General features: G+C 31.9%; 2 protein-coding genes across 21 annotated transcripts in view; both read right to left on the reverse strand.

Annotated features, from left to right (window-relative positions):
- The window catches only part of LOC143044369 (uncharacterized), a 165,691-nt gene that overhangs the window by 21,455 nt on the left and 119,374 nt on the right, over positions 1–24,862 (reverse strand). The window lies entirely within an intron of this gene.
- Positions 22,907–23,542, reverse strand: LOC143046423 (uncharacterized). Its single transcript, XM_076219587.1, has one exon. The coding sequence runs from the start codon at positions 23,540–23,542 to the stop codon at positions 22,907–22,909; it is 636 nt and encodes a 211-aa protein (XP_076075702.1).

The following is a 24,862-nucleotide window of genomic DNA, read 5'->3' on the forward strand; positions in this document are numbered from 1 at the left end:
GTTCTGTATGTTTTTTCTTTCGACTCTTGCATTAACGACAACATTGAAATTCGATTTTGACATACCAACATTGTATTTAATTGTTTTCTAACAAATCACTAAATATAATCATCCAACTATCTTTATTCCACCGAAAAGGCTAAATGGACACAAAACAAAACTGACACTTCGATATTTTACCTGTACACATATCTTCATCCTCATCAGACTTATCAACACAATCTATGTTTACGTTACAGAGTTGTGATTCATAGATACATTGTATGCCATCATCACATTTCACTTTGCTGCTTTTACATTCCCTTGCTGCAGAACAATATTATGCATGTTTACATAAAGTAAATTGTCGATATACTTATCAAACCCTTATTTCATTTAGCGGACTCGTCTGTTGACAATACATAAAGTAGGAAGATGAAAAAATCGTATTTTTTTAAAAGAAAACAGGTAAAAAAATTAATGCATTATTTCTACATGATTAAGGCCGTTAGTTTTCTTGTCTGAAATATTTTACATTGTCTTTTCGGTGTCTTTTATAGCTGACAATGTGGTATGGGCTTTGTTCATTGTTGAAGGCCGTACAGTTACCAATAGTTGTTAATTTCTGTGTCATGTTTGGTATCTTGTGGAGAGTTGTCTCATTGGCAATAATACCACATCTTTTTTTTATAATTTTAATATGTCTGCACATACACGACATGAACAATAAACAAAACCAACCTAAACTTTATTTTATAAGGAAATAAACATCACATAAACGTTTCAATAATACGTGTTTCTAGAATACCTTATTATTGGTTTCAGATAATTTGAGTTGAAGATCATTGCGGATATACGTGTGTGTTAATTTTAGGCACAAATGGAATAGTCCAATGAATACCTTGAGCGTATTCATAATTTTATTTTTGAAAACAGTTTATCTAAATGCTTAAATATTGCTATGCAAGTAAACCCATAATCGACTTTTGCACATTTCATGATAGTCACTATCAATATGCCTATATTTTATCAAAAAAAAAAACCAAACATATAAACCTCTGACTACAATCCTTCATTAAAACGACTAAATGCTTAAAAAACAAAACTGAAATGTGAGTACTTCACCTTTACACATATCTTCGTCTTCGTCAGATTTGTCATTGCAATGTATGTGTCTGTCACATAGGTCTAATTCATGAATACATTGTATGCCATCATGACATTTCATATAGCCATAATTACATTCTCTTGCTGCAAAACAATATTTAAAGTTCAGATAAATGGTCGAAAGACTTTACTTGATAATTTCCTTCAAAACTAATTTGATGTATTATTTAGGAACCCTTAATTCATTTTTGCGATGTTGCCTATTGACGGTATACACAGTAGAATTGCAAACTTCATCATCCTTGACTGGAATCATAGGAAACAGTTTTAATATGTCTGCACACGATTATGACAATACATTAACGAGAATCTTATTATAACAACCTAGACTCTATCAAATGAACATTATGTTATCGTTTAAATAATTCGTGTTATGTATACTGAAACAGCAGAAACTTTCGTGAGAGATTTCAATTGGTTTATTTCGAAAAAAAGAATATATCCACAAAATTAAAACTCCAACAAAAATTTAATCTTCATATAAAATTTGAAAAGACATATTTTCACTTTTTATTTCATTCTGATTATCTGAATTTCAGCAGAATCTATTATTACCCTTATATGTAGATAACACTTAAATAACGATAAAGCAGTCCGTTGATGGTGAAGAAAAAATCATCTGGTGGTGCGCTTCGTTTTTTGCTAGGGCCCATTGAAAGTACCCAATGTTGATAATTTTCCCATTTTTCATCAATTTTTACCCATTTTTAGGGCTATTATCATGATAAAAAATCACACTTCTACTATTAAACTTTTGTTCATACTCTCAATAAAGATGAAGTGGACCAATCTGAATAAATTCAACTAAAAAAAACTATAGGTAGGTGTTAATATAAGAAATTTTTTATCATATTTTGATGTTTTTTCGTGTCAAATTTATCATGTTGTCAATTTCGTCAATTTGTGATTTTTCTCTGTTTAAAGAACAAAATGCATATTATTATAACTCCTTTGATATAAATGATTGAAAAAATGCATATCTAGAAATTTGAAAAGAAAAAGTTATATGGGATGTTCATGTTTCTGATAAAATCATTTTTTGTACCCCTCAGCCATTTTTCTCAAAATTTCGGCTGAAAAGACTGACTTGCTAAGTAATAAAATTTGAAAATTTCATTACTCAAAAACTACTTATTGGAAATACACAATTCTTTCACAGAGTTAAGTTTGATTATGAAAATTATCAAATTCATTGCTATTTTCCACTTGTATCGCATGTTTTGGAAATAATTTCAGAACGAGATTTCAATGAGACTGAATGAGACTGAAACGTCAGAAGAATACATCCTTAAGGGAGTTCGCTTCTCAGTTTAAAAAAAATAACTTTTCAAAACACTATATTACATCGATAGGGGATTAATAAAGGAATCCAAAGAGCAAAAAAATATATAGGTCACCGTGTTTATTTTCGAGATATACGCCATTGAAGTTTTGGCTGGAAAATATTCTCTCTTGACTTTGCATAGCTTTATCATTGACAAGTTTAAGTTCTCAAAAACTATTAAAAAATAATCAAAATTTTATAAGACTTGTTTCAGATTGCTTATTATTATACATGTAAAAGATTTACAAAAAGAAAAATGGGGGGTCACCGGGCAATTTTTTCAAGGCTAAAACCAGAGAATTTCGAAAATCTGACAAAAAATCCAAAACATGACAACCCAGCTTCCTTAAAGTACCTCGACAAAAGTCTGGATCTTCGTCTGACTTATCGTTACATTGTACAAGTCCATTACAGAAACTATCGTATTTATTGACACATTGTTGTCCATCAGCACATTTCCTGAGCCAATCAGGGCATATGAATGCTAAATGTAAAAATGAATGAAACATCTGTAAAATATTACATTAATATATGGTTTTAAAACATGTTGTTACAGTTGTAGTAGATATTGTTCGATAATTAAAGATAAAAAGACATGATTGTAAAATAATAGCCATCAATAATTAGCAAAATCCAAATAACACAATAAGCTGTAAGTCGAAATTTAAATCCATGATTCTTTCGACACACAATTACACACCAATAAACTTAAAACGCGATAAACAAGAACAGGATTTTTACCAGAATCAAGAACGTTTTCGTTTATATTTAATTCTAATGAACACTTTTTCCTTCATAGTTGAAACAAAGTATTAAGTTTACTTTTTGTTTTATCGCAATTATAGATTTATATTAGCAGTTGCTTGTACTATCTAAAATGGTTCGCCTTCTCATTCTTTTTCTTTTTAAATGGTTGGCAGTTGATCCCTCGATATTGTTTTTTCCGTTTTTTATTTCCTTTGGGAACGCAAAATCATGCTTATTTTTTTTCAAAAGTGGAAGCGTATTTATTAGTTTTTAACATACTTTTATATCCTCAACATTATCATAGTTATAGATATTTATTTTTTCAATCTGCATAACATTGAAATCGAGGGTAATTATAAAGCATCAATCTTTTGCATTGATTTTTGATACACGTTAACTTAAATGCAGTTAAAAGTAACACCAAAGGCGACTTGAGGGTACAAATATTTCAGAAAAAAAAATGCATTTATTTTATTATATATATTTTAATTATTACAATATTAATTCTTACATTATGATATATTACAAAAATCAATGAAAACAATCGATTCGTTTTGGTTCCAGATGAATTCAAAAATGTAAATATCATTGAAAAAACTCCAAACTATCTCTGTTTGGTGCAAAGATTAGGATTCGAACTTTTTTACAATTTCATTGCTAGTATACATATGTATAGCTTGATGTTTAGGCTCTATACACATTTTTAGACTGTAAATATGACCTATTTATTTCTTACATCTGCTTCAATCTCAACTTTTGTGGATAGGTGTTTCATTGACAGCCATACCACATCCCATTTCGCTTATTTTTGTTGTATATAATTTGTTTTTCATTTCTTAGTCTTTATAAAATATATTTATTCCATTATAAATTTTATTTGATGACGAAAATAGGAATACGAAATTATTTGTCAAATGCTATAACTAAGCGAAGTGAAACAACCTTTAATAGTTATGTATATGAGCATTATACATATTTATAAAATATTTCAAATACAAGTAGACATACCATTTGTGACCCAAATTTCATTTATTTCCAAACCTTAAAATCTTATATTTCCACATTTGTCCAGTTCTTTAGTGTCTCTAATGGCAGAACGGACTTTAGAGTCATATGATTAAGTTAACTAAATTATTTAGTTCTCCCACATTGTGAATTATATTTCTTACATCACTATGCTTATTACATTGTAATATAAAATGGTATTCATCTTCAATTGTTGAAATAAAGATGAATTGTTAAAAAAAAAACATTGACATCAGTTATTAAGTTATCGTTCATAGAAGACAGTTATGATTTATATTCTCTTTTCAAAACGTAATATAGTATTAACCACTTGGAGTTTTTCTATATTACTTCTGTAATCTGATTTTGAAGACCCCACGGACGCCACATACTCTTATATGTCTTTTAAGGTATAATGATAGTATTTAAACTCTACTGTTGTAAATGAAAAAAGAAAAATCTCAAAAGCATTTTTTTCTCAATTTGTATCTCAAAAATGGCTTCTTTAAATAAAAAAAGAAGCTTACATAGCAATTTCCTAAGACACAAAATGAAACAAAGGCAAAGTAAACACAAAACTCGTTTTTTATTTTTTTTTTCATAAACTTGAAATTATACCATGCTTAACCGTTATGTTTAATCAACAACAACCATCAATTAATCAATTAGTAATGATCAAAAGACAATTGTTTTTGGATAAGGTTGATTGAACATGATGATTTGGGAATTTGCAATAAGCCGTTGGTCACGTGCCCAGTGGCTCGCGTTGATTAAAAAATCATTTAACTTCAAAATTACAATATCTATTGATACCAAACTTTATAGATATGAGGTATTTACTCATATCCTCTTATATCCATGTTCTTTGTGATCTTAAAACATCGTGTGTGTGTCCTTAGTGCACTAAGAAGTCATTGGCGGTATTTTCTACACACCGTTTTGTTTTCTCTCTGTTTTGTCTAAATAAAAAGAGTATTTTCTCCATTTATTTTGTACTTTTATATAATTAACGAATACTGTGGTTTTACTTTATACGTGCTGCCAGACGAAAGATCTATATGTGTACTCTAGATGTATTTTTTTTTTGTGGATTGTTTGACGTTTAACACAGAACTTTTTTAAGTGTGATCTATGTAGAAATTCAAACGTACTTAAGAATGAAGAGTGAAAATCGAGGCCTTAAATAAAAATGGTTATCAAAATAGTCACTCAATTGGAACAACATATACATGTGCATTGTCAGAAAATATAATTACGAACTTTGGTATTAAACTGAACAAAAAGAGAGGCGCATCAATCTTTCCTCCTTTTGTCATATAAATGATTGCCGGATTTTGAGATATTACGTAACCAATAGAAAACCTGATAAATTTTACCTGAAAATAGTCACATAAATCCTGCAAAAAGGTTATTATGATTAAATTCATGTCCAATCAGTGATGGAAACAATAATACCAGCAGAACTGATTTGGATGCACGTTTTTTATGAAATCTTACACAAATTTGACTCACTACAATGTACACTCACTAGAAATTTTACCATTTTGGACAGAAACATTCTCATAAAATAATATCAAAGTAATGAAGTACTGAACATCGGATTACTGCAAGTTCTTGTCTCACAAAATAAATCACATATATCTAAACCTATAAGCATGATAAGTGAGGTTAATGTACTATATATACAGAGATGTATTTTTTTCTGAAACAATTTCGTGTGTGGATGATGAATAAATAAATGAAGGTAATTCAACCTCCCTGTAATACATTTATTTATACATATATATTCTACTATTCTAATATTAGTGCAGTTCAAGTTAGATTTGAGAAGGCATTAATATTTTCCAGCAAAACGTTTTGGTATATTCTTCAGCATGCGGTAAAACAATTAAGCACTGACAAAATGACTTATATAATAATGATTAAATTTTGTTGATAGTCATACATGATATTTTGGTTCTTATTTTTTTTTTGTATGTATACATGTATATATGTTTTTTTTTTCAATATTTTTCTTTTATGCTAGAATGGTCAGTGAACAACCCTGACACAGGCTATTTTTTCAATGTCTGTAGTTTGTTTTGTTGGTTGCTGTTTATCATATATTTGTTTGTTTGTAGCTCGTGTATACTAGTACAAATCAAATTATCATTACTGTTTGGTTTCTTGTCTAAATTTTTTACATTAACTGTGTTAGATGCATCATTACAGGCTGAGCCTTTTATAGGGCGCTCATTATGAAGTTTTAGTTTTTGGTCATTGTTGATATGTGCAGTGACCTTTTATATAGTGACTAACAAGTTAATCACTTGGTCCACATGGTTTCTGGTTGATAGTCGTCTCATCCAAATTCATACCATATCTCCTTAGGCCAAAATAAAAATTATGTTTGTTTCCGCTCCCCAAACCCGGGTCAAAAATAAGCCCCCTGGTCAAAAAATTATTTTCCATAAATAATCGAAATTATTTGTCTTTCCCAAAAATAATCTTTTCTATTTTTGAAAAGTGTTGAAGGCAAAAGGATTGATTATCTCAATAAATACATTCAAATTGAGCACAAACAACTCAAAAGATGCGCTGACTGGACAAGTCAAACCATTCATTTGACCATGCTATGCCAGCCAGTAAAAAAAATATAATTAACCTGCCTTCCTTGTCTGTTTACAAGGGTAGACCTTGGGGATTGGAAGCAGACATTCTTTTAAATGTGGCCTTATTCATGATTCTTTTTAATGAAATTCTGTAATGAGAAGATTTTAGTTGTCTATAAGTATCACATAAACTTTAAATTATCAATAATTCATTAGAATGAAGTCCAGTCAAAATAACCATGCAAAACAGACATGACGGATAATGAACACTTTACAGCTCTTCCATACCCCAAATTTATGGTTAACCGTTTAAAGGAACAGAGAAAATGACTCAACATAAAAACCATGAAAATGGTATCATTGTCAGAATGACACCAGCCAATCAAAAATGTCAAACATGTACACCTTATATTCATTCCATATGCCAAAAATAGTGATCCTATTCATGTACAATGTGGCTGATAGCATTGATGACCTTCTGCTGCTGTCTGCTCTTCAGTCGAGTTGTTGTCTTTTTGACTCATTCCCCATTTCCTGTCTCCATTTTATTGCGAAGTATCTGAGAAACAAACCTAACCATGTTAGCATTGTATTAAATTGAAATGACCTGATCACTTATCCATGAAATAAAGTCAAGGTCAGGTCAACCAAACCTGATAGACAAGTAGACCTTGTAAGATACTCATATACACAAACTAGAGGCTCTCAAGAGCCTGTATCGTTCACCTGACTCTACTTGGGCTTTTAAAATCATATAAAAATAAATAAAATTTGGCTACCAAGTAATAACACTTGGCCAGCACCTCATAAAGAAAGGACTATTCATCCTATGTTGGATTTCATTCAATTCCGTGGTTCTCTAGAAGAAGACTTTTGTATGCATTTCCCAAAGAGTGCTATGTTAAACTAATCCCCCGCTGGCAGCCATCTTGGATGATCGATCAGAGACAAAGTAACAACACTTGATCCACATCTCATAAGGAACTTTCATGCTATGTTTGGTTTCATTCCATTCAGTGGTTCCCTAAAAGATGTCATTTGTATGCATTTCCCATAGGGTCCTATGTTAAACTAAGTCCCCCGCTGGCGGCCATCTTGGATGATGGATCGGCTACAAAGTAACAACACTTGGTCAGCATCTCATAAGGAACATTCATGCCATGTTTGGTTTTATTCCATTTGTGGTCTCTAGAATAAGTTCAAAATGTAAAAAGTTAACGACGACGACGACGACGGAAGACGACGACGGACGACAGACGACGGACGTCAAGTGATGAGAAAAGCTCACTTGGCCCTTCGGGCCAGGTGAGCTAACAATGTATCCAATTACATATATAAAACGTACAGTATAAGACAGCGTTTCACTGATTAAATAACAGTATTTTTTTCATGCAGTCATTGAACCATGACAATGAGGTCAGGTGCAATGGACATATAATGACAGACTGACACATCATAACATATTAGCTACTAGTATCTGAAAACAAGATAAGAAACATTCAGCTCTTTTAGCTTTTAAAATGTAAAGCTTTATAAAAATAGCTTGCATAATCACCCCCAGATTGTAATACCTAGTTTTTGCATACAACCAACTTTCATGACTTTCGTGTAAGGAGAGACAATAAGACGATACTTTGAAGTACATGTATTGTTTAATGTGTTCGACTACTAGTGTAAAAGGCCAGTTTCAGAATGGACAGTAATTTAGAAGATTAACAAAATACATGTAAATACATTCAGACTATTAAAAGTACAGCAAGCTGTCATTTGACTTTAACCAACAACCATTTTAGGGATGTAAAGCTTGTCAAGGTTGTTAAAAACTTCCATCATCATGCATGTGACACTATCTTATAGTGACAGACCGTGACAGACCCCCATGGAAAGTTAAGGAGGTTCAACACTCCCTGGTGGTACATGTAGCCAACAATAGCAATGCCAACATAGAAATTCTTATTGTATCCAAATTCTTATTTTAAATGAATAATTATCAAAGATATGATCATGATGATGCACATCTAGTATTGACATTGACTTGTATTCATTGAAACTATGAATTTTTATTATTCTGATTTTCTGTTCTAAATGAATAACTATCCAAGATAATAATAGAATTAAGATATGATGCACTACTATAATTCCAAGAAAACTATGAATTCTCTTTATTCCAAATTGTTATTAACTTGTTTCAAATGAATAATTATCAAAGGTATGCAATGTCATCAAGAAATGTAGTCTTTCTTATGAAATTCACAATTTCCTTTTTGTCCAATCAGAAAATCCCGTCAACATCATGGCATAATGCTGTTAGCCCTATTTACGTTATTACGCAATAAGTAACACAAAACTATGAATGAATTCACCGTTTCTCAATTTACAGCTACAGGTACAAATAAGGTACCGTATGAGAGTAACTTAGTGACACTATATATTTCCTATATATACATAATATATGTCGCATCATAATCTGGCTGGGAATTATGCTCAAACCAATGTGTAATCTTATCTACAAAAAATATATATACATTAAGAATAAAGCACTGAAACTCATCTAATATTATATTTATTAACTTGTATTTATCTACAAGAAAAAGTAGCGAGACTATTTTTCTTTGAACATGAAAACACTTATTTAAAAGAATATTTTTTTTATTTCTTGAACTATATTTATGTGAATCAACTTTGTAATCAAAATTTATTCAAAAATATCAATAATGATCAAATAATTGTTATGAAAACAAAATGTCAAAGTTATTTGATACTAAAATGGCTTCATTCTGCCAAGAAATATATCTTTTGCATGATTAAATTTTGCTTTAATTATTTGTTACAAAAATATTTCAAGATCTTTCTCTCGTATATTCAAACAATTGTCAACAAATCATGTGTAAAATTGAGAAAGGACGTTCTGTCCTTTGACTTTTTGTCTTATCAAATTTGTGAACTTCATCAGTCCTGTGACTTTCTGTCCGTTTACCTAAAAAAATATGCTTGCCTTACAGAAAGATTTTTATATTTGTTTTCCCCACATACTGAGTGTTAAACAGGTGTATATAAAATATAAATTTATAAATAAAATAGAGAAACAGCAGCCCAAGACCAAAAACAAGTAAAACAATGTAAAAAGATGACTTTTGGCTTATCATGCTCACAGGGCAAACTTTATATAAAAACTGACATATATAGTTCACATGAAAATAAATAGGCCACACTGATTTGTTTAAAAGTTCTTTGGATTGATAATATGAGACACATCTGCGTGCCATGTGCAGAGTGTTATTACCCAACTTTAACATGCTATAATACTTACAGATATTTTTATTTCATTTTGAGAAAAGATGCAACCTCCATAACACTTGTTCAAAATGAATCCTTATTTAGTTACATGATGAAACCGTTACCATCTAATAAATATTCATTTTCAATGCTTTAATACTATAAAATATATTCATGTTTTCTTATCCTGGTTTCCATGACTCAGTAATCATTTGAAAAACATATTAAAAATGCAATCTTGAGCAAGGACCAAATTGAAATAAGTCATTAAATTAATTATTTTTACCATATTTTATATATGTAACTATTTGATTTGTCATGTTTGTACATGTTGTAGTAATATTCAACTTAAATTTTGTCAAATTCTACTTAATGATAGTAATTATTGTACATCACACACCAGCGGCTATACATATATGTACATGTGAAGATTAGTTGGTTATTGGTTATAAAAAAATCCAGTGGCAAATATTTCATGCAAATTTAGGATGTGATAGTTATCAATACATTAATATACAATATGTTAGTACAAATAATTAAGTAATCTTGAAAGGTTATTATATTTTTTTTTCTTTGATGCCTTACAACGCAGGAAGATATCAAAGCAAATATTTAAAACAGCCTTCCAAGACGTCATAATTATTTGGACTATCAACATGAACAATATGTAGGGTTATGTCTTGTAATAGGCAATCCAGCTCAATCAAAACCTTCTGAATGCCCCACATGTTAGGGTTTAACAGTAAGTTAATGAATAGGGGTGGGTCCAACCATTTAAAAGGGCAGATTCAAAGAATGTAGGACAGAAAGTCACAGGACAAAAAGTCACAGGACAAAAAGTCACAATTCAATTTTCTTATTATTTTCTTTGAATAAAACAACGCTTATTTCTGCAAAAATGTTTTTTGTATTTTTCTTGAACTATTGTATATAAACGTCTATGTGTACCCTTTCAAAGGAATTGATCTTCAAAAAAAAGGGGGGTTCCAACAAGTGGGTTCCAATCACAGGAACAATGATTTTACAAGGTTGGGTCCATTATACTAGTAAAATAGTCCCGGAACAAGCTCACATACATTCTAACTTAGCCTTTGAACAGGATACTATGCACGAATGTGGTGATAAAGAACGTCGATTCATACATGTATGCACATTTTTCCTTTGAATTTCGAAAACTTGGATCCATGATTATTCTAAGACATGTTTTAACATATTATTCATATCTACTCACCAATTGCAATTTCCAGCTCAGCTTATATTGTACTGTAGTGTCCAATCTATCATGTCTACGATTTAGTATGAAAAAATTTCGCCAAAACGATGTTTTACCGACATGAATACAATAAAAATAAAGGAAGGTACGGTATCGTTAAATCGTTTATGCGGGGTTCACACATTGCCGATTATTGCTCCCGTTTGAGACCAGACAGCAATACGACACGAAAAGTGAAAAAGTCGGATTAGTATCCTCAATTATCTGGAATGTCCTATCATTGTCTGAACGCAGTTGTTTTAGTTCGTAACAGATTCCTACGGGTCGGGAAGGGTCCGAAAAGTTCGACAAAGCACCCCGACAGTTAGATGCGTCCCGTAATATCCGGGGCAACTCAGCCAATTATGTCTAGTTGGATTACAATCGTGGCTATGTCGTGTCAGATTCTGCTGTATCGGATCAAATTCCGAACGATGTTTTGTGTATTCTGGACGGTGTCCTGTGGAACGGGAATGATCTGGAGTAATTTTTCATAGCTGTTTTTCTGCCGATTGAGTCCAGAATGCATCCAGATCTTGTCGATTTTGAACCGTTTTTTGCCGAAACCCTTCCAAAACAGTCCCTTTATTAAAACGAAATTCGTCAATGATACCTACGTCAGAGTCCCGACAATTACAGAATACAATACGACTTAAACCAGACAAAGCCGTTTGCAATGCAATAGAGCGGACCTTGATAGAATTACGTTCCGACAGTACCTGATCATCCCGAATATGCCGACAGTTTTCGAACGGATAACTTCCGTCAGCGTCGGTTCACTGTCTGGTCACTGTCTGATCTCTGTCGGATTACATTCGGTAGAGTCGGGACGCAGTCGTGACAAACTCGGTCGAATTTTACCTGGCGACAAATACGAATCGGATTAGAAGCGGAATCAGAACGGGATTATCGGGACATATTCGCTTGAAAACGGTTAAATATCGACGCTTCCTGAACACTATCTGATTGTTGTCGTGATCAAATTATTTTTTTTTACAAATTTTAATTAAAATTTGAATTTCCATCCACGATTTTTGTGATCTTACTGTTTAAATACATATTATTTCGGCACTGAATCTGTTGATTTTTAACTCAATTCACAGCGATTTGTGCAGCAGTATGACTTTGGGCTTATAATATAAAAAATAGGAAGAAGGAAGAATTAAAATTGATTATTTTTATATTTAATTAACATGATTAAGTGGACGTGGTAGACTTTTCAGTTATTATAAACCGTCTTCTTTCTAATTTTTATTTTATTCTTAAAAGGGGAGCAACCCCTGATAAACAATTGGAAAGTTTCACTCGTTTTTTGTCCAAATTATTAAAATCTGAACACGACTGGACACGGTATGACATTTTTTTTTCATTATATATATTTTAATTATTACTATATTAATTCTTACTTTATGATATCTTACAAAAATCAATGAAAACAATCGATTCGTTTTGGTTCCAGATGAATTCAAAAATGTAAATATCATTGACAAAGGTCCAAACTGTCTTCCTTTGGTGTAAAATTGTCTTTTTGCATTAACATTGAAATATCTTTTTTTTAAATTATCGGTGATCTATATATATATAATTTTTATCATTATTTTCAAATAACCTGTACCTAAACTAAACTCTTGTAAAATTTAAGCGTTTTATGTAGCTTAGTTGTTTTTGATTTTGATATTACTTATATTTCTCCTATTAGTTCAACAAAAACAAAACTTAACAAAATTGCATGCTTTTTTCGAAGGCAGATTGTGAGCATAAATGAACGGTAGGTCCATTTTTTTCAATCGTTTTTTTTTCCTATTAAGTATATGATCAAGTTCATTTATAGAAGAAAAAAAATGAAATAGTGAAATCCTATTTTAAAAACATCTATCTATACCAGAGAGCCCCCTTAATATAAAAAGAAAAATCGAAGTTATCAACAGCAAGTTCATTGTTAATTCATGATGTCCAGTATTCAAATGAATATTTTGTAGGTCAGAGTAAATTAAACAAAAAATTGTCAAGTCATAAAAGGAGAAGCAATACATTAGATTAAACATTGTTGTCAATTTAATAGAATTGGATTCGACTTTCATTGAGAGTTTTGATTAACTATAAAACTAGGTTTTACCTACCATTTTCTACAAAAGACAATGGCCTGTACCAAGTAAGGAATATGACAATTTTTGTTTATTCTTTTCATGTGTTCGGGCATATTATTTTACAATTTGTTATAGAAATTTCCGTTTTCTATTTTCCTTGGAGTTCGGTATTTTTGTATTTTTAGTATAAAAAATGAACGTGAGCAAAGGATCATTTACGACCATTAGTTAACCAAAGATAAAACATGACAATGCAAAACAAAACAAAATCCACTTAAACAACTATAATTAATAATCCGAGATAATAAAAGAAAGAAAATATGTATGATACTGAATGTGTATCTGACATGGGTTGGGAAAAGATTATGTTTTTCATAATTATCAATTTTATTTCAATCGTATAAACTATCTAGATAAATGCGATTTTTAATCCCCGACAAACACATATATCATAAAATTGAGAATGGAAATGGGGAATGTGCCAAAGAGACAACAACCCGACCATAGAGCAGCCAATATCAGTAAACCCTTTCGTCGATTATATATTAAACATAACGTTTGTTTCAAGTTATATTTTTCTTATTGACAGTTGATTTTAAAATATTCTTATCATATGGAAAAAAACCTGCTATTTTTTCCAACTAACCTTTACACATTTCCTCATCTTCATCAGAACCGTCTGAACAGTCCTCCTCGCCATCGCAAAAGCTTCTCGTGTCGACACACTGCAGACCATTGCCACATTTGGTCTGGTCTTGTGGACAAGGAGAAACTGCAAAGTATAATTAAATTGTGTTTGCTCTCTCTTCATTTATTTACCAACTATGAAGAAACAAAGGTTTTAACTCCGTCGGATTTGGCTTTAACCATATCCTATTTGCTGTACCTTCGATTAGTCTCTTTTAAATCGGCTATAAAGTCTTTGGAGTAGCTGTTCCTGACGAAGGTGAAAACAGAAAAGCACTTTGAAGGAATACAATGGATAAAGCGTCATTTTTATTTATACTCAAATATGCTGGTTTGGAATTTAGTATTTTGTTTGTGTTTTTTTGTGTTTTTTTTTTTTTTGTATATATAATCGGGACAGTAGCTGAGTTTCGTGTTAACATAATTAAAAGAGGGACGAAAGATACCAGAGGGAGAGTCAAACTTATAAGATATAAAATAAAATGACAACGACAACGACATGGCTATGAATAAAAAGACAAAAAGACAAATAATAGTACAAAAGACACAACATAGAAAACTAAGGACTAAGCAACACGAACCCCACCAAAAGCTTGGTGTGGTTTCAGGTGTTCCGGAAGGGTAAGTAGATCCTACTTTAAACGTGACACCCGTCGTGGTGCTTATTTTATTACAAATCCGGTAATTAGTCTAATTCGGAAGGTCGAATTCGTGAACAGGGAAAGGGTATTGCAGTTAAATTGCATTACTTGAAAGCGTTCAACTGTCTGACTTATGAGACAACAATCACGAGCTGATTTTAAGTAACTTTCATCCAATTATTTCATGTACTTTAGAAGTTGTGTTGATTAAAGTCTTTTTGAGAGGTTCAGCTAGCTGTAAACTCAGATTTCATCCATCATTTCTAAATAAGAAAATGTCTGTACCAAATCAGACATATGATAGTTGTTATCCATGTATTTGATGAGTTTGAGCTCTTAATTTTGCCATTTGATAAGGGACTTTCGTTTATGAATAATTATCGGAGTTAAGTATTTTGTGATTTTACCTTGATGTCGATGCAAATACCCTATATGACCTTTTCATATATGCATATACCTTTGCACAATTCTTCATCGTCAGATCCATCATTGCAAGTGTTATATTGATCACATAAATCCCGTTTAGAAATACACTGTATATTATCTCTGCATTTAACTGTATGATCTGGACACGAATAGTCTGCAATTTAAAAAAAATCATACATAGATAAAATCAATGAAAACAGGTTTAGTTTGTGAAGTGATTTGAAGCATTACTATTTCGTGAGAAAATCTATCATTTGATATCTTAATTGTTAACAAAATAGTTCGTATGTTGCCCTTGTCTATTGGAAATTAACAATTGTTAATGCTTATTTGAAAACTAAATTCATTTGTTATATCAATTGCACTTAAAAAATAATACAGCTAGTAAAACCCCACTTGTATGACAAAAATCGAAAAAATCAAAAACAGACATTATGTGACAATAATGGGGATCCTGCAGCAAAACACACATTTTTGTATTATGATAAAAAAAACTCCATTCGTTCCTGATATATCACTATATCTGGATCTAAACATATGTATTGTGAGTATTATAAAAGTATATTGTTCATATTGTTATCTCAATCCTTGAAGTTATTTTATCACAAAGAGTTAAATTTGTACAGATTTCGATGTTGATATTTGGTATTGTTGGATTGATACATTGATATGAATTCCGATTATTAATCATGTTGATTATAATTGAGTAGGTTCATTAAAGGAATGAATTGGCTCAATGTGAATCACAGTTGTTTAATTTTTTTTTTTTTTTTTTTTGGTGTTTGTAAAATACATTACACTCTGTAATTCCATTGCATTTCTTACCATTGCAGACGTCTGGTGTTTCATCGGATCCATCATTACAATTTGTTTTACCATTACATAAACCTTTCATTGTATCTATGCACTGAAGACCATCCTGGCATTTTGTTCTGTATTTGCCACAGTCGAAATCTTAATAAAAATAAGATATTTAAATTGAGAATGGAAATGGGGAATGTGCCAAAGAGACAGCAACCCAACCATAGAGCAGACAACAGCAGAAGGTCACCAACAGGTCTTCAATGCAACGAGAAATTCTCGCATCCGGAGGCGTCCTTCAGCTGGTCCCTAAACAAATATATACTGGTTCAGTGATAATAAACACCATACTAAACTCCAAATTGTACACAAGAAACTAAAAGTTAAAATGATACAAGACTAACAATGGCCAAAGGCTCCTGACTTGGGACAGGCGCAAAAATGCGGCGGGGTTAAACATGTTTGTGAGATCTCATCCATCCCCCTATACCTCTAGCCAATGCAGAAAAGTAAACGCATAACAATACGCAAATCAAAATTCAGTTCAAGAGAAGTCCGAGTCTAATGTCAGAAGATGTAACCAAAGAAAATAAACAAAATGACAATAATGCATAAATAACATCAGACTACTAGCAGTTAACTGACATGCCAGCTCCGGACCTCAATTAAACTGATTGAAAAATTATGTCTTCATCATATGAATATCAGGTACAATCCTCCCCGTGAGGGGTTTAGTATCATACTATCATAACATATATGAGAAGAACATAACCCGTGTCATGCCAACAACTGGTTTATTAAGAATAAATGTGTTTAGTTCCGATTCAAAGACCCTATAAGTGAATCAATATTAACGCCAAAATATGCAATCTTTAATGACCTGACAACCGTATCGTAGCTATATCTCTTCTTAATAAGTCTATCTAAAGGTTTTGTTAGCTTCTGAGGTGAATACTGACATTTTTGTGCTTTATAAAGAATATTTCCATAAAATATTGGATGTGAAATACCTGAACGTATAAGAAGTCTGCATGTTGAGCTATATTTACGAATGATGTCCTTATACCGATGATAAGATTTAGTAAATGTTTTGACTAGTTTGTGATATCGAAAACCCTGGAGTAATAATTTTTCAGTAATACATAATTTTCTCTCGTTAAAATCTAAAACATTGTTACATACACGAGCGAATCGTACAAGTTGAGATATATAAACTCCGTAAGATGGTGACAAACAACGTCACCATCTAAAAATTGATAATTAACGATGGGAAATGAGAAATCATCTCTTTTATCATAAATTTTAATATTAAGCTTTCCGTTAATGATATATATATATATCAAGATCGAGGAAAGGGCAGTGGTCATTGTTAGTATTAGCTTTATTCAAAGTAAGTTCAACAGGATAAATTTCTTTAGTATACATACTGAAGTCGTCATTATTGAGAGCTAAAATATCATCCAAATATCTAAAAGTATTATTAAATTTGTGTATCTGATGTTGTTTCGATGGGTCTTTGCTGATTTTTGTCATAAATTGTAACTCATTGCAATACAAAAACAGGTTAGCAATAAGTGGTGCACAGTTTGTCCCCATTGGACTTCCGTATACCTGACGATATACGGAATCTCCAAAGCGAACAAAGATATTATCAAGTAAAAATTCAAGAGCAGATATAATATCAAAGCATGTCCAATTGACATAGTTTTTTTGTTTATTGCTACTAAAAAATGACCTAAAAGAGTTTGAACATATATATTCACATTCTGACTTTTTAAAAGCCCATTTAATTAGTTGTGTGATTTTTTTCTTAATGAGAATGTGAGGCAATGTGGTATATAGGGTAGAAAAATCAAAACTTTGAACAGATTCAAAATCACCAATGGAGGCATGCAATTTATCAAGTACTTCCAACGAGATTTTGACACTCCAAAAGTAATTAATTCCACTATTTTCGAAGGCTTTATTTGAACAATTTATTATCAGGTTTTTGATTGTACCAAGTGTACTGGTAAGAAGAATAGATACTTTAGTAGTGGAACAATGGCTTGATGACAAAATAAATCTATATTTGTAAGGTGTTTTGTGAAGTTTCGGAAGCCAATACATAGTTGGGACTTTCATTGTTTTTGGTTCTGCTTGTAAAGCGGTAGCTAAAAGTTTATGTTTGTTACAGATGTCGTTTTCTGAAAATGGAGTCAGTTGGAATGTTGGTGAATTGGTGATTTCTTTTTGTAGAACCTCAATGTAAAATTTACGTCAAACAATAATAATATTATTAGCAGCTTTATCGGCCGGGACAAAAACAAATTCCTTGGCTAGTTCTTTTAGTCTATGTTTGATACGAGAAATAGGTTTATTGTGGTTATTTTTAAGAGTAAAATGTTCTTTAAAATGTTGAATACGTATATCAACAATGTTTATAATTACTGAATTAAAAAAAGAGTCCAAAGATTTTTTCAAGTTTTATCCATTACAAACAATAACTACGGAGTGAGTCGTGGATGATATCACCACACTCATTCCAATTAATAGTTGAAGGGGGACGATATTTAGGTCCTTTACTGAGGAATTATTTCAACTCTCGGTCTTGAACGATGTTAAGGTCTCTTGTTATAACATGGGAAATGGGTCCATAAATGTATTTTGAATTACTGCAATTACATGAAGTAGGTGTATTTCCACTGATATTAACATCTTTACACAATTGGCTATAATTAAACACAAATTTCCTGGTAGATTTCTTGTAAATATAACAAATAAGAGGGAGCTCAGTATTATCAAAATAGCTCAATTTTGTAATTGATTTAACCCCTTACATTGCGGTTTTGCAAAAGGAAATCACCAATTCACCACATTTCAACTGAAGCAAATGACATACATGTATGTAACAAACATTAACTTTTATCTCCCTCTTTACAAGCCAAACCAAGTACAATGAAAGTTTTAACGACGTACTGGCTGCACAAAACACCTTACAAATTTATTTCGTCTTCAAGCCATTGTTTCACTACTAAACTGTCTATTATATTTACTAGTGCACTTGGTGCAATCAAACACCTGGTAATAATTTGTTCAAATAAAGCCTTAATTTGAAAATAGTGGAATTAATAACTTTCAGATTATCACAAGGTCGTTAGAAGTACTTGATGAATTACATGCTTATATTGGTGATTTAAAATGTGTCCACAGTTTTGATTTTTCTACCCTATTTACAACTTTGCCTCATTATCTTATTAAGAAAAATTCATACACCTTAAATAAAAAAAAAAACTCAAAATGCGAATAAAAATGTTCAAACTCTTTTAGGTCATGGTTTAGTAATAACAAACGAAACCAACTATGTTAGTTGGGCCTGCTCTGATACGATAACTGCTTTGAATTTCTACAAGATAACATTTGTGTTCGCTATGGAGATGCCGTATATCGTCAAGGTATCAGAATTCCGATGGGGAACTGTGTACCACTTATTGCGTACCTGTTTCTGTATTGTTATGAGTTACAATTTATGACAAAATTCATGAAAGACCTATCGAAACAACATCGAATACATAAATTTAATAACACTTTCAGATATTTGGATGACATATTGTCTCTCAATAATGATGACGTCAGTAAGTACACTTAAGTGATTTATCATGCTGAACTGAATTTTAACAAAGCTAATACTAAAAATAAACACTACCCTTTCCTGAATCTTGACATCTATATCTCAAACGTGAAACTTAATTCTAAAAGGAGAAGGTATGATAAGGGGCGTTTTTGGCCCCTTCTCCAAAGAAGCCTTAATTCATACCATTGCTAGCCTTTGTATACAAACTTAGACAAAAAATGATTTTTTTATGCTCCGGTAAAAAGAAGGATGCTTAGCAACCGTTTTCATTATATAATAGAATAAGCAGATATGAATTACTGTATCTGTACAAATAACCATATTTCCAGATAAGATGGTTGGTTTGAGAATAACTTGAAGTTACAAATGAATAGTCACTTCAATTTGAGTTTAAAAGATGCTTAGCAACAACTTAACAACAGAAATATTCCCAAGTAACGGTTAATTAAAGGTGATTTTTGTCTTTTTAAGTATGCATCTAGCATTGTTTGTGTTCATATAATGGTGTTACATTATAATACAATGTGTGAGTAATCCTTATCTTTTTTTACTAGGTTTATATTGAGCCTAACAACACAAATGTTGCTTAGCAACAGCATAAAATATTAAATTAAAGCTAACTGCAAATGAAGTAGTCATTTTATTGTACTAATAAAAATAAATGCGAGAACAGAATGCATGTTCAAAAATAACAATTGGTAAGAAATGAAAATGTCAGTTTAATTGTTGCTCTATTGTATAAATGCTTGACAACAACGTAGCAACATAAATGGCGCATAGCAACGGTTAACAATTTATAAGATACTAGTATGTTACAGGTCTTTTTAGTCAGTCTCTTTACTGCGTATAACTGCGTAAAAGTTTATTAGAAGATCTTTTCTTAGAGCAATTTTTTCACAATAACAGTTTCTTGCTTAGCAACAGATTTTACTGAATACCATAAAATATCATTTATTGGTGAACTATCTCTTTGAAATGGTTTTGAAATATCTAAAATGCTGTAAGTGGTGTCAAATGCTTAAAAATATCAAGATGCATATTTAGTATGAGTTGTGTTACAATATTAGCTTCAATCTAGTAATGGCCATGATCTCTGGAAACCACTGATGACTTTATTAGGCAATATCAAAATCTTGAGTAACGGCTTGTGTTTGATTTTTGTAGTTCTAGTTATCAACATCATGTATATATTTATTAGTATTTCCTTAGCAATAACAGCAAGTCAGAAGGGAAAGTGTTTTAACAAACATATTAAAATCATTTCAAGACTATTATTATTCTAGTTTGTACCATCTTATATTCTAAACTTTAAAACCAACAGAAATCATTTTCCATTGCTACAAACAGGTAAGGTTTTTGACTTATGTTAGACTTATAAATTCAGTGGGTATCATGGAAACACAAAATATATTTGATCCATGACTATTACATAACAGCGTTCTACTTTTTAGCTCACCTGGCCCGAAGGGCCAAGTGAGCTTTTCTCATCAGTTGGCGTCCGGCGTCCGGCGTCGTCCGTCGTCCGTCGTCCGTCGTCGTCCGTCGTCGTTAACTTTTACAAAAATCTTCTCCTCTGAAACTGCTTGGCCAAATTTAACCAAACATAGCCAAAATCATTATTAGTGTATATAGTTTAAAAATTGTGTCCGGTGACCCGGCCAACCAACCAAGATAGCCACCATGGCTAAAAATAGAACATAGGGGTGAAATGTAGATTTTGGCTTATAACTCTGAAACCGCAGCCTTTAGAGCAAATCTGACATGGGGTGAAATTGTTTATCAGGTCAAGATCTATCTGCCCTGAAATTTTCAGATGAATCTGACAACCCGTTGTTGGGTTGCTGCCCCTGAATTGGTAATTTTAAGGAAATTTTGCTGTTTTTGGTTATTATCTTGAATATCATTATAGATAGAGATAAACTGTAAACATCAATAATGTTAAGCAAAGTAAGATTTACAAATAAGTCAACATGACGGAAATGGTCAATTGACCCATAAGGAGTTATTGTCCTTTATAGTCAATTTTTAACAATTTTCATAAAATTTGTAAATTAATACTAACATTTTCCACTGAAACTACTGGGCAAAGTTCATTATAGATAGAGATAATTGTAAGCAGCAAGAATGATCAGTAAAGTAAGATGTACAAACACATCACCAAAACCAAAACACAATTTTGTGATGAATCCAGCTGCTTCCTTTGTTTAATATTCACATAGACCAAGGTGAGCGACACAGGCTCTTTGGAGCCTCTAGTTTTATGTTAATACATTTTAATTGAACAGTCTTTTCTTATACAAAATACAACACTCTCATATAGGTTAAATATATATATATGAACAACATTGTTTTTAATAGCTTCGAACTCTGTACTCCTTATCGTCTGAGATTTCGATATACCAATTTTAAGTACACCGAAAGTTATATGAAAATATTGTTTACTAACCTTGACGATAAAATTCACTAACATGAATAAGTTTAGACCATTTCATTATAGATCAGTAATTTAACCACAATATAATGACTAACTCAGCATGATTTGGTAAATATTGAGACTAATACTTTAGCTATTTGTAAACACTCATAAAATATGTGAATAAATGACTTATTTAAACATTTTCTTGACAAACAGAATTTTAATTAAAGTTGTGCCCTAAAATATAAGTGAAGAGTAGCTGTCACATACACACAGTTTGTATTAGTTATTTTACTCCTCTGGCAAAGAATCACAGTCACTTTCATCAGAACTCGGTATGTGAGATGCATCTAAAACAGATGTTTCAAAGTCTCTCCTTGATCCAGACTGCTGTTCAAGTCTTTTATACCCCAGATACCATAGCACACTTGTAAAATGTGCACAACAACCAACTACTTGTGTTCCCGATTTGCATGTACAATACCATCCTTCTATATCTCCTTCGTCACTGTAACTTATGAAGACAGTATGGGAAAGTTTGTTACTATGCCATGTATGCCTAGATTGTATTTTAATTTTGAGCAGGTTTTCTTTGATTTTGCACACATACAGTTCAAAATTTCCGTCTTCACCCTCGTGTTCTGTTACATAGTTAGGGGCCTGTTTAAGCTGATTTACCCCCATGGTTGTTTCTCGTAGTTTATCCATACGCAGTACTGGAAAATCAGCTAGTTCATCTAAAACATTTGATGCATCAACTAATTTGTAATTGGTCAATAAGCCTTCTTCCGTCACCATCTTTTGGATTGCATTTCCCTTTTTGCATTTTTTAAGCATTGCTTTGGCAATACTTTTATCCTCAGGGTATGTACAGCAAGTGGTGGCCTGAACTTGTTACAAACAGCATACAATCTGTAATAAATCACCAATGATTGGGATGAAATGGTTAGAAACTACCTTGTCGAAGAACCTCCATTGTTTAACTCGTGCATTCACATTTTCAACGACCCATCTCACTTTGGTTACTAGTCTGCTGGCGTTGGCTTCTTCTACCGGATGCTGTTTTAATCCCTGCTTCAGGTAAACGGGCATTTCTACGTTATACCCCTGTTCCCTTAAGAAGTCTACCACGTCTCTAAATCCCCTGTCGACCACACAAACATCGCTAGTCTCTAGCCACTCATTCATGCCTTCGACATTGAAAGAAATCATGTGCTTTGTTATTGCTGCGTCATTATTTTTTCCGTTTGCAAAATAGGGACCCAGTACTGACAGGATATATCCATCTGTTCCTACTATGACCATTGGTTTAACTAGCGGTCTGTTTTTATGAAGGCTGTATGATAACCTCTGGAATTCATAATCAGCGCTTTTCTGACGGTAGATATAAGTACCGTCTATGACAATAGTTGCAGCATCTTCAGAATCATTGGCAAACAGAGTTTTTGCTATTGGAGTGGTGTGGTTCTGAACAAAATCTTCGTGGCTTATGTGCTGAAACCCAAAGAAATGTGGTTCAAAATCCTGCATAAGGGAAACTCTGGCACTATGAATACATCTTTACACTTGGCTTTTGGTTAACGAAAATAGTGTTCCAAGTATATGATTTGGAAGTCCTGTCCTTAGTTTTGTTAACAAGACAGCTATACATGTGCGTACAGACCTAACATTGGTTTGACGTGCTGATACAATATATGAGGAGAGTTCATTGAATTGCTGCTTTGATAATCCAGTTAGATTGTAATAGTCACCATCAGACAATGATAATGGATTGTCAAAATTCAGGATATGAGAGGTTGCCAAGGTTTTTCTTACATTTTCTAATAATGAAGTTATATCAGAATTCATATATGTTGTAGTGTATTTTGCAGTTAATGCTTGAAGTGATGTGTCGTCGAAAAGTTGTTCAGATAAATGATGTTTACAACAGCGTGTATTCCCATCTATGAAAACCGCATTTTTTATAAAGGCTTGGGTTCTTGCCTGTAAAAGAACTTTGGATAACTTATTTCTACTGGTATCTTCCTTCTTGCATACAATACAGAATTTATGTGATGTGTGAGTGGAAGAAATATTCAGTTCAATTTTTTTTGGACTTAATATTTTCATGGATACGGCTTCTTTCGTATTTATAACGAACGCAGAGTCACTGTCATCTGAAATACACCCGAAACGACAGTTTGAAACTTTCTCTTCATTGTTTACTTTTTTAAATGTTTTCCTGTATATTGATCTACACTTCTCACATATCACATCATTTTCTTCAAGGTTTCGCTCAATTCTTTTTCTTGCAAACTGCTTCAGTGCTTTAGTTGTTATCTTACGTCTGAATTTTAGATGACATCTCCCACAAACCACACACTTGAAGTCTTTAGCCATCAGTCACCTGGAAAAATGTAAACAAATATTATTGATTAATGTAAAACAAAAAAATATACTAGTCAACAAAAGAAACGATACAAGACTTTTTTTCAAATTTAAGATAAAGTTTTCCGTTTATAGGACCAATATAGAAGGTAGTAATACTTAATCATAATGGAAATATAAATCCGTTTAAAAAAAAAATTGTTTTTTTGCTTTCGTGATGTTTTTTGACGATTTTTTTTTTGGTTTTTACAAAATTTACATAAAACGACAATTTGAAAAACAGAAGTTTCAACTAATGATGCCAACCTCTCATTTAAAGGTAAAGACAATGTTTGCCATCAATTTGTTTTTAAAAATCATACAGTTTCTTCGTTTATTTGTTTACCAAAGTTCGGCCCCACGAGAAATCGTTAAAATGTATACATTATCAACTGATTTACCATAGACAGTATGTGTAAAGGGATATTCAAAAAGCGGTCACAA

The sequence above is a fragment of the Mytilus galloprovincialis genome, chromosome 9 (genome assembly GCF_965363235.1).
Source record: "Mytilus galloprovincialis chromosome 9, xbMytGall1.hap1.1, whole genome shotgun sequence".
Classification (NCBI taxonomy): domain Eukaryota; kingdom Metazoa; phylum Mollusca; class Bivalvia; order Mytilida; family Mytilidae; genus Mytilus; species Mytilus galloprovincialis.

Excerpts from the sequence above, each read along its gene's own strand:
- LOC143046423 (XM_076219587.1), bottom strand. The coding sequence starts at position 23,542 with ATGCAGGATTTTGAACCACATTTCTTTGGGTTTCAGCACATAAGCCAC.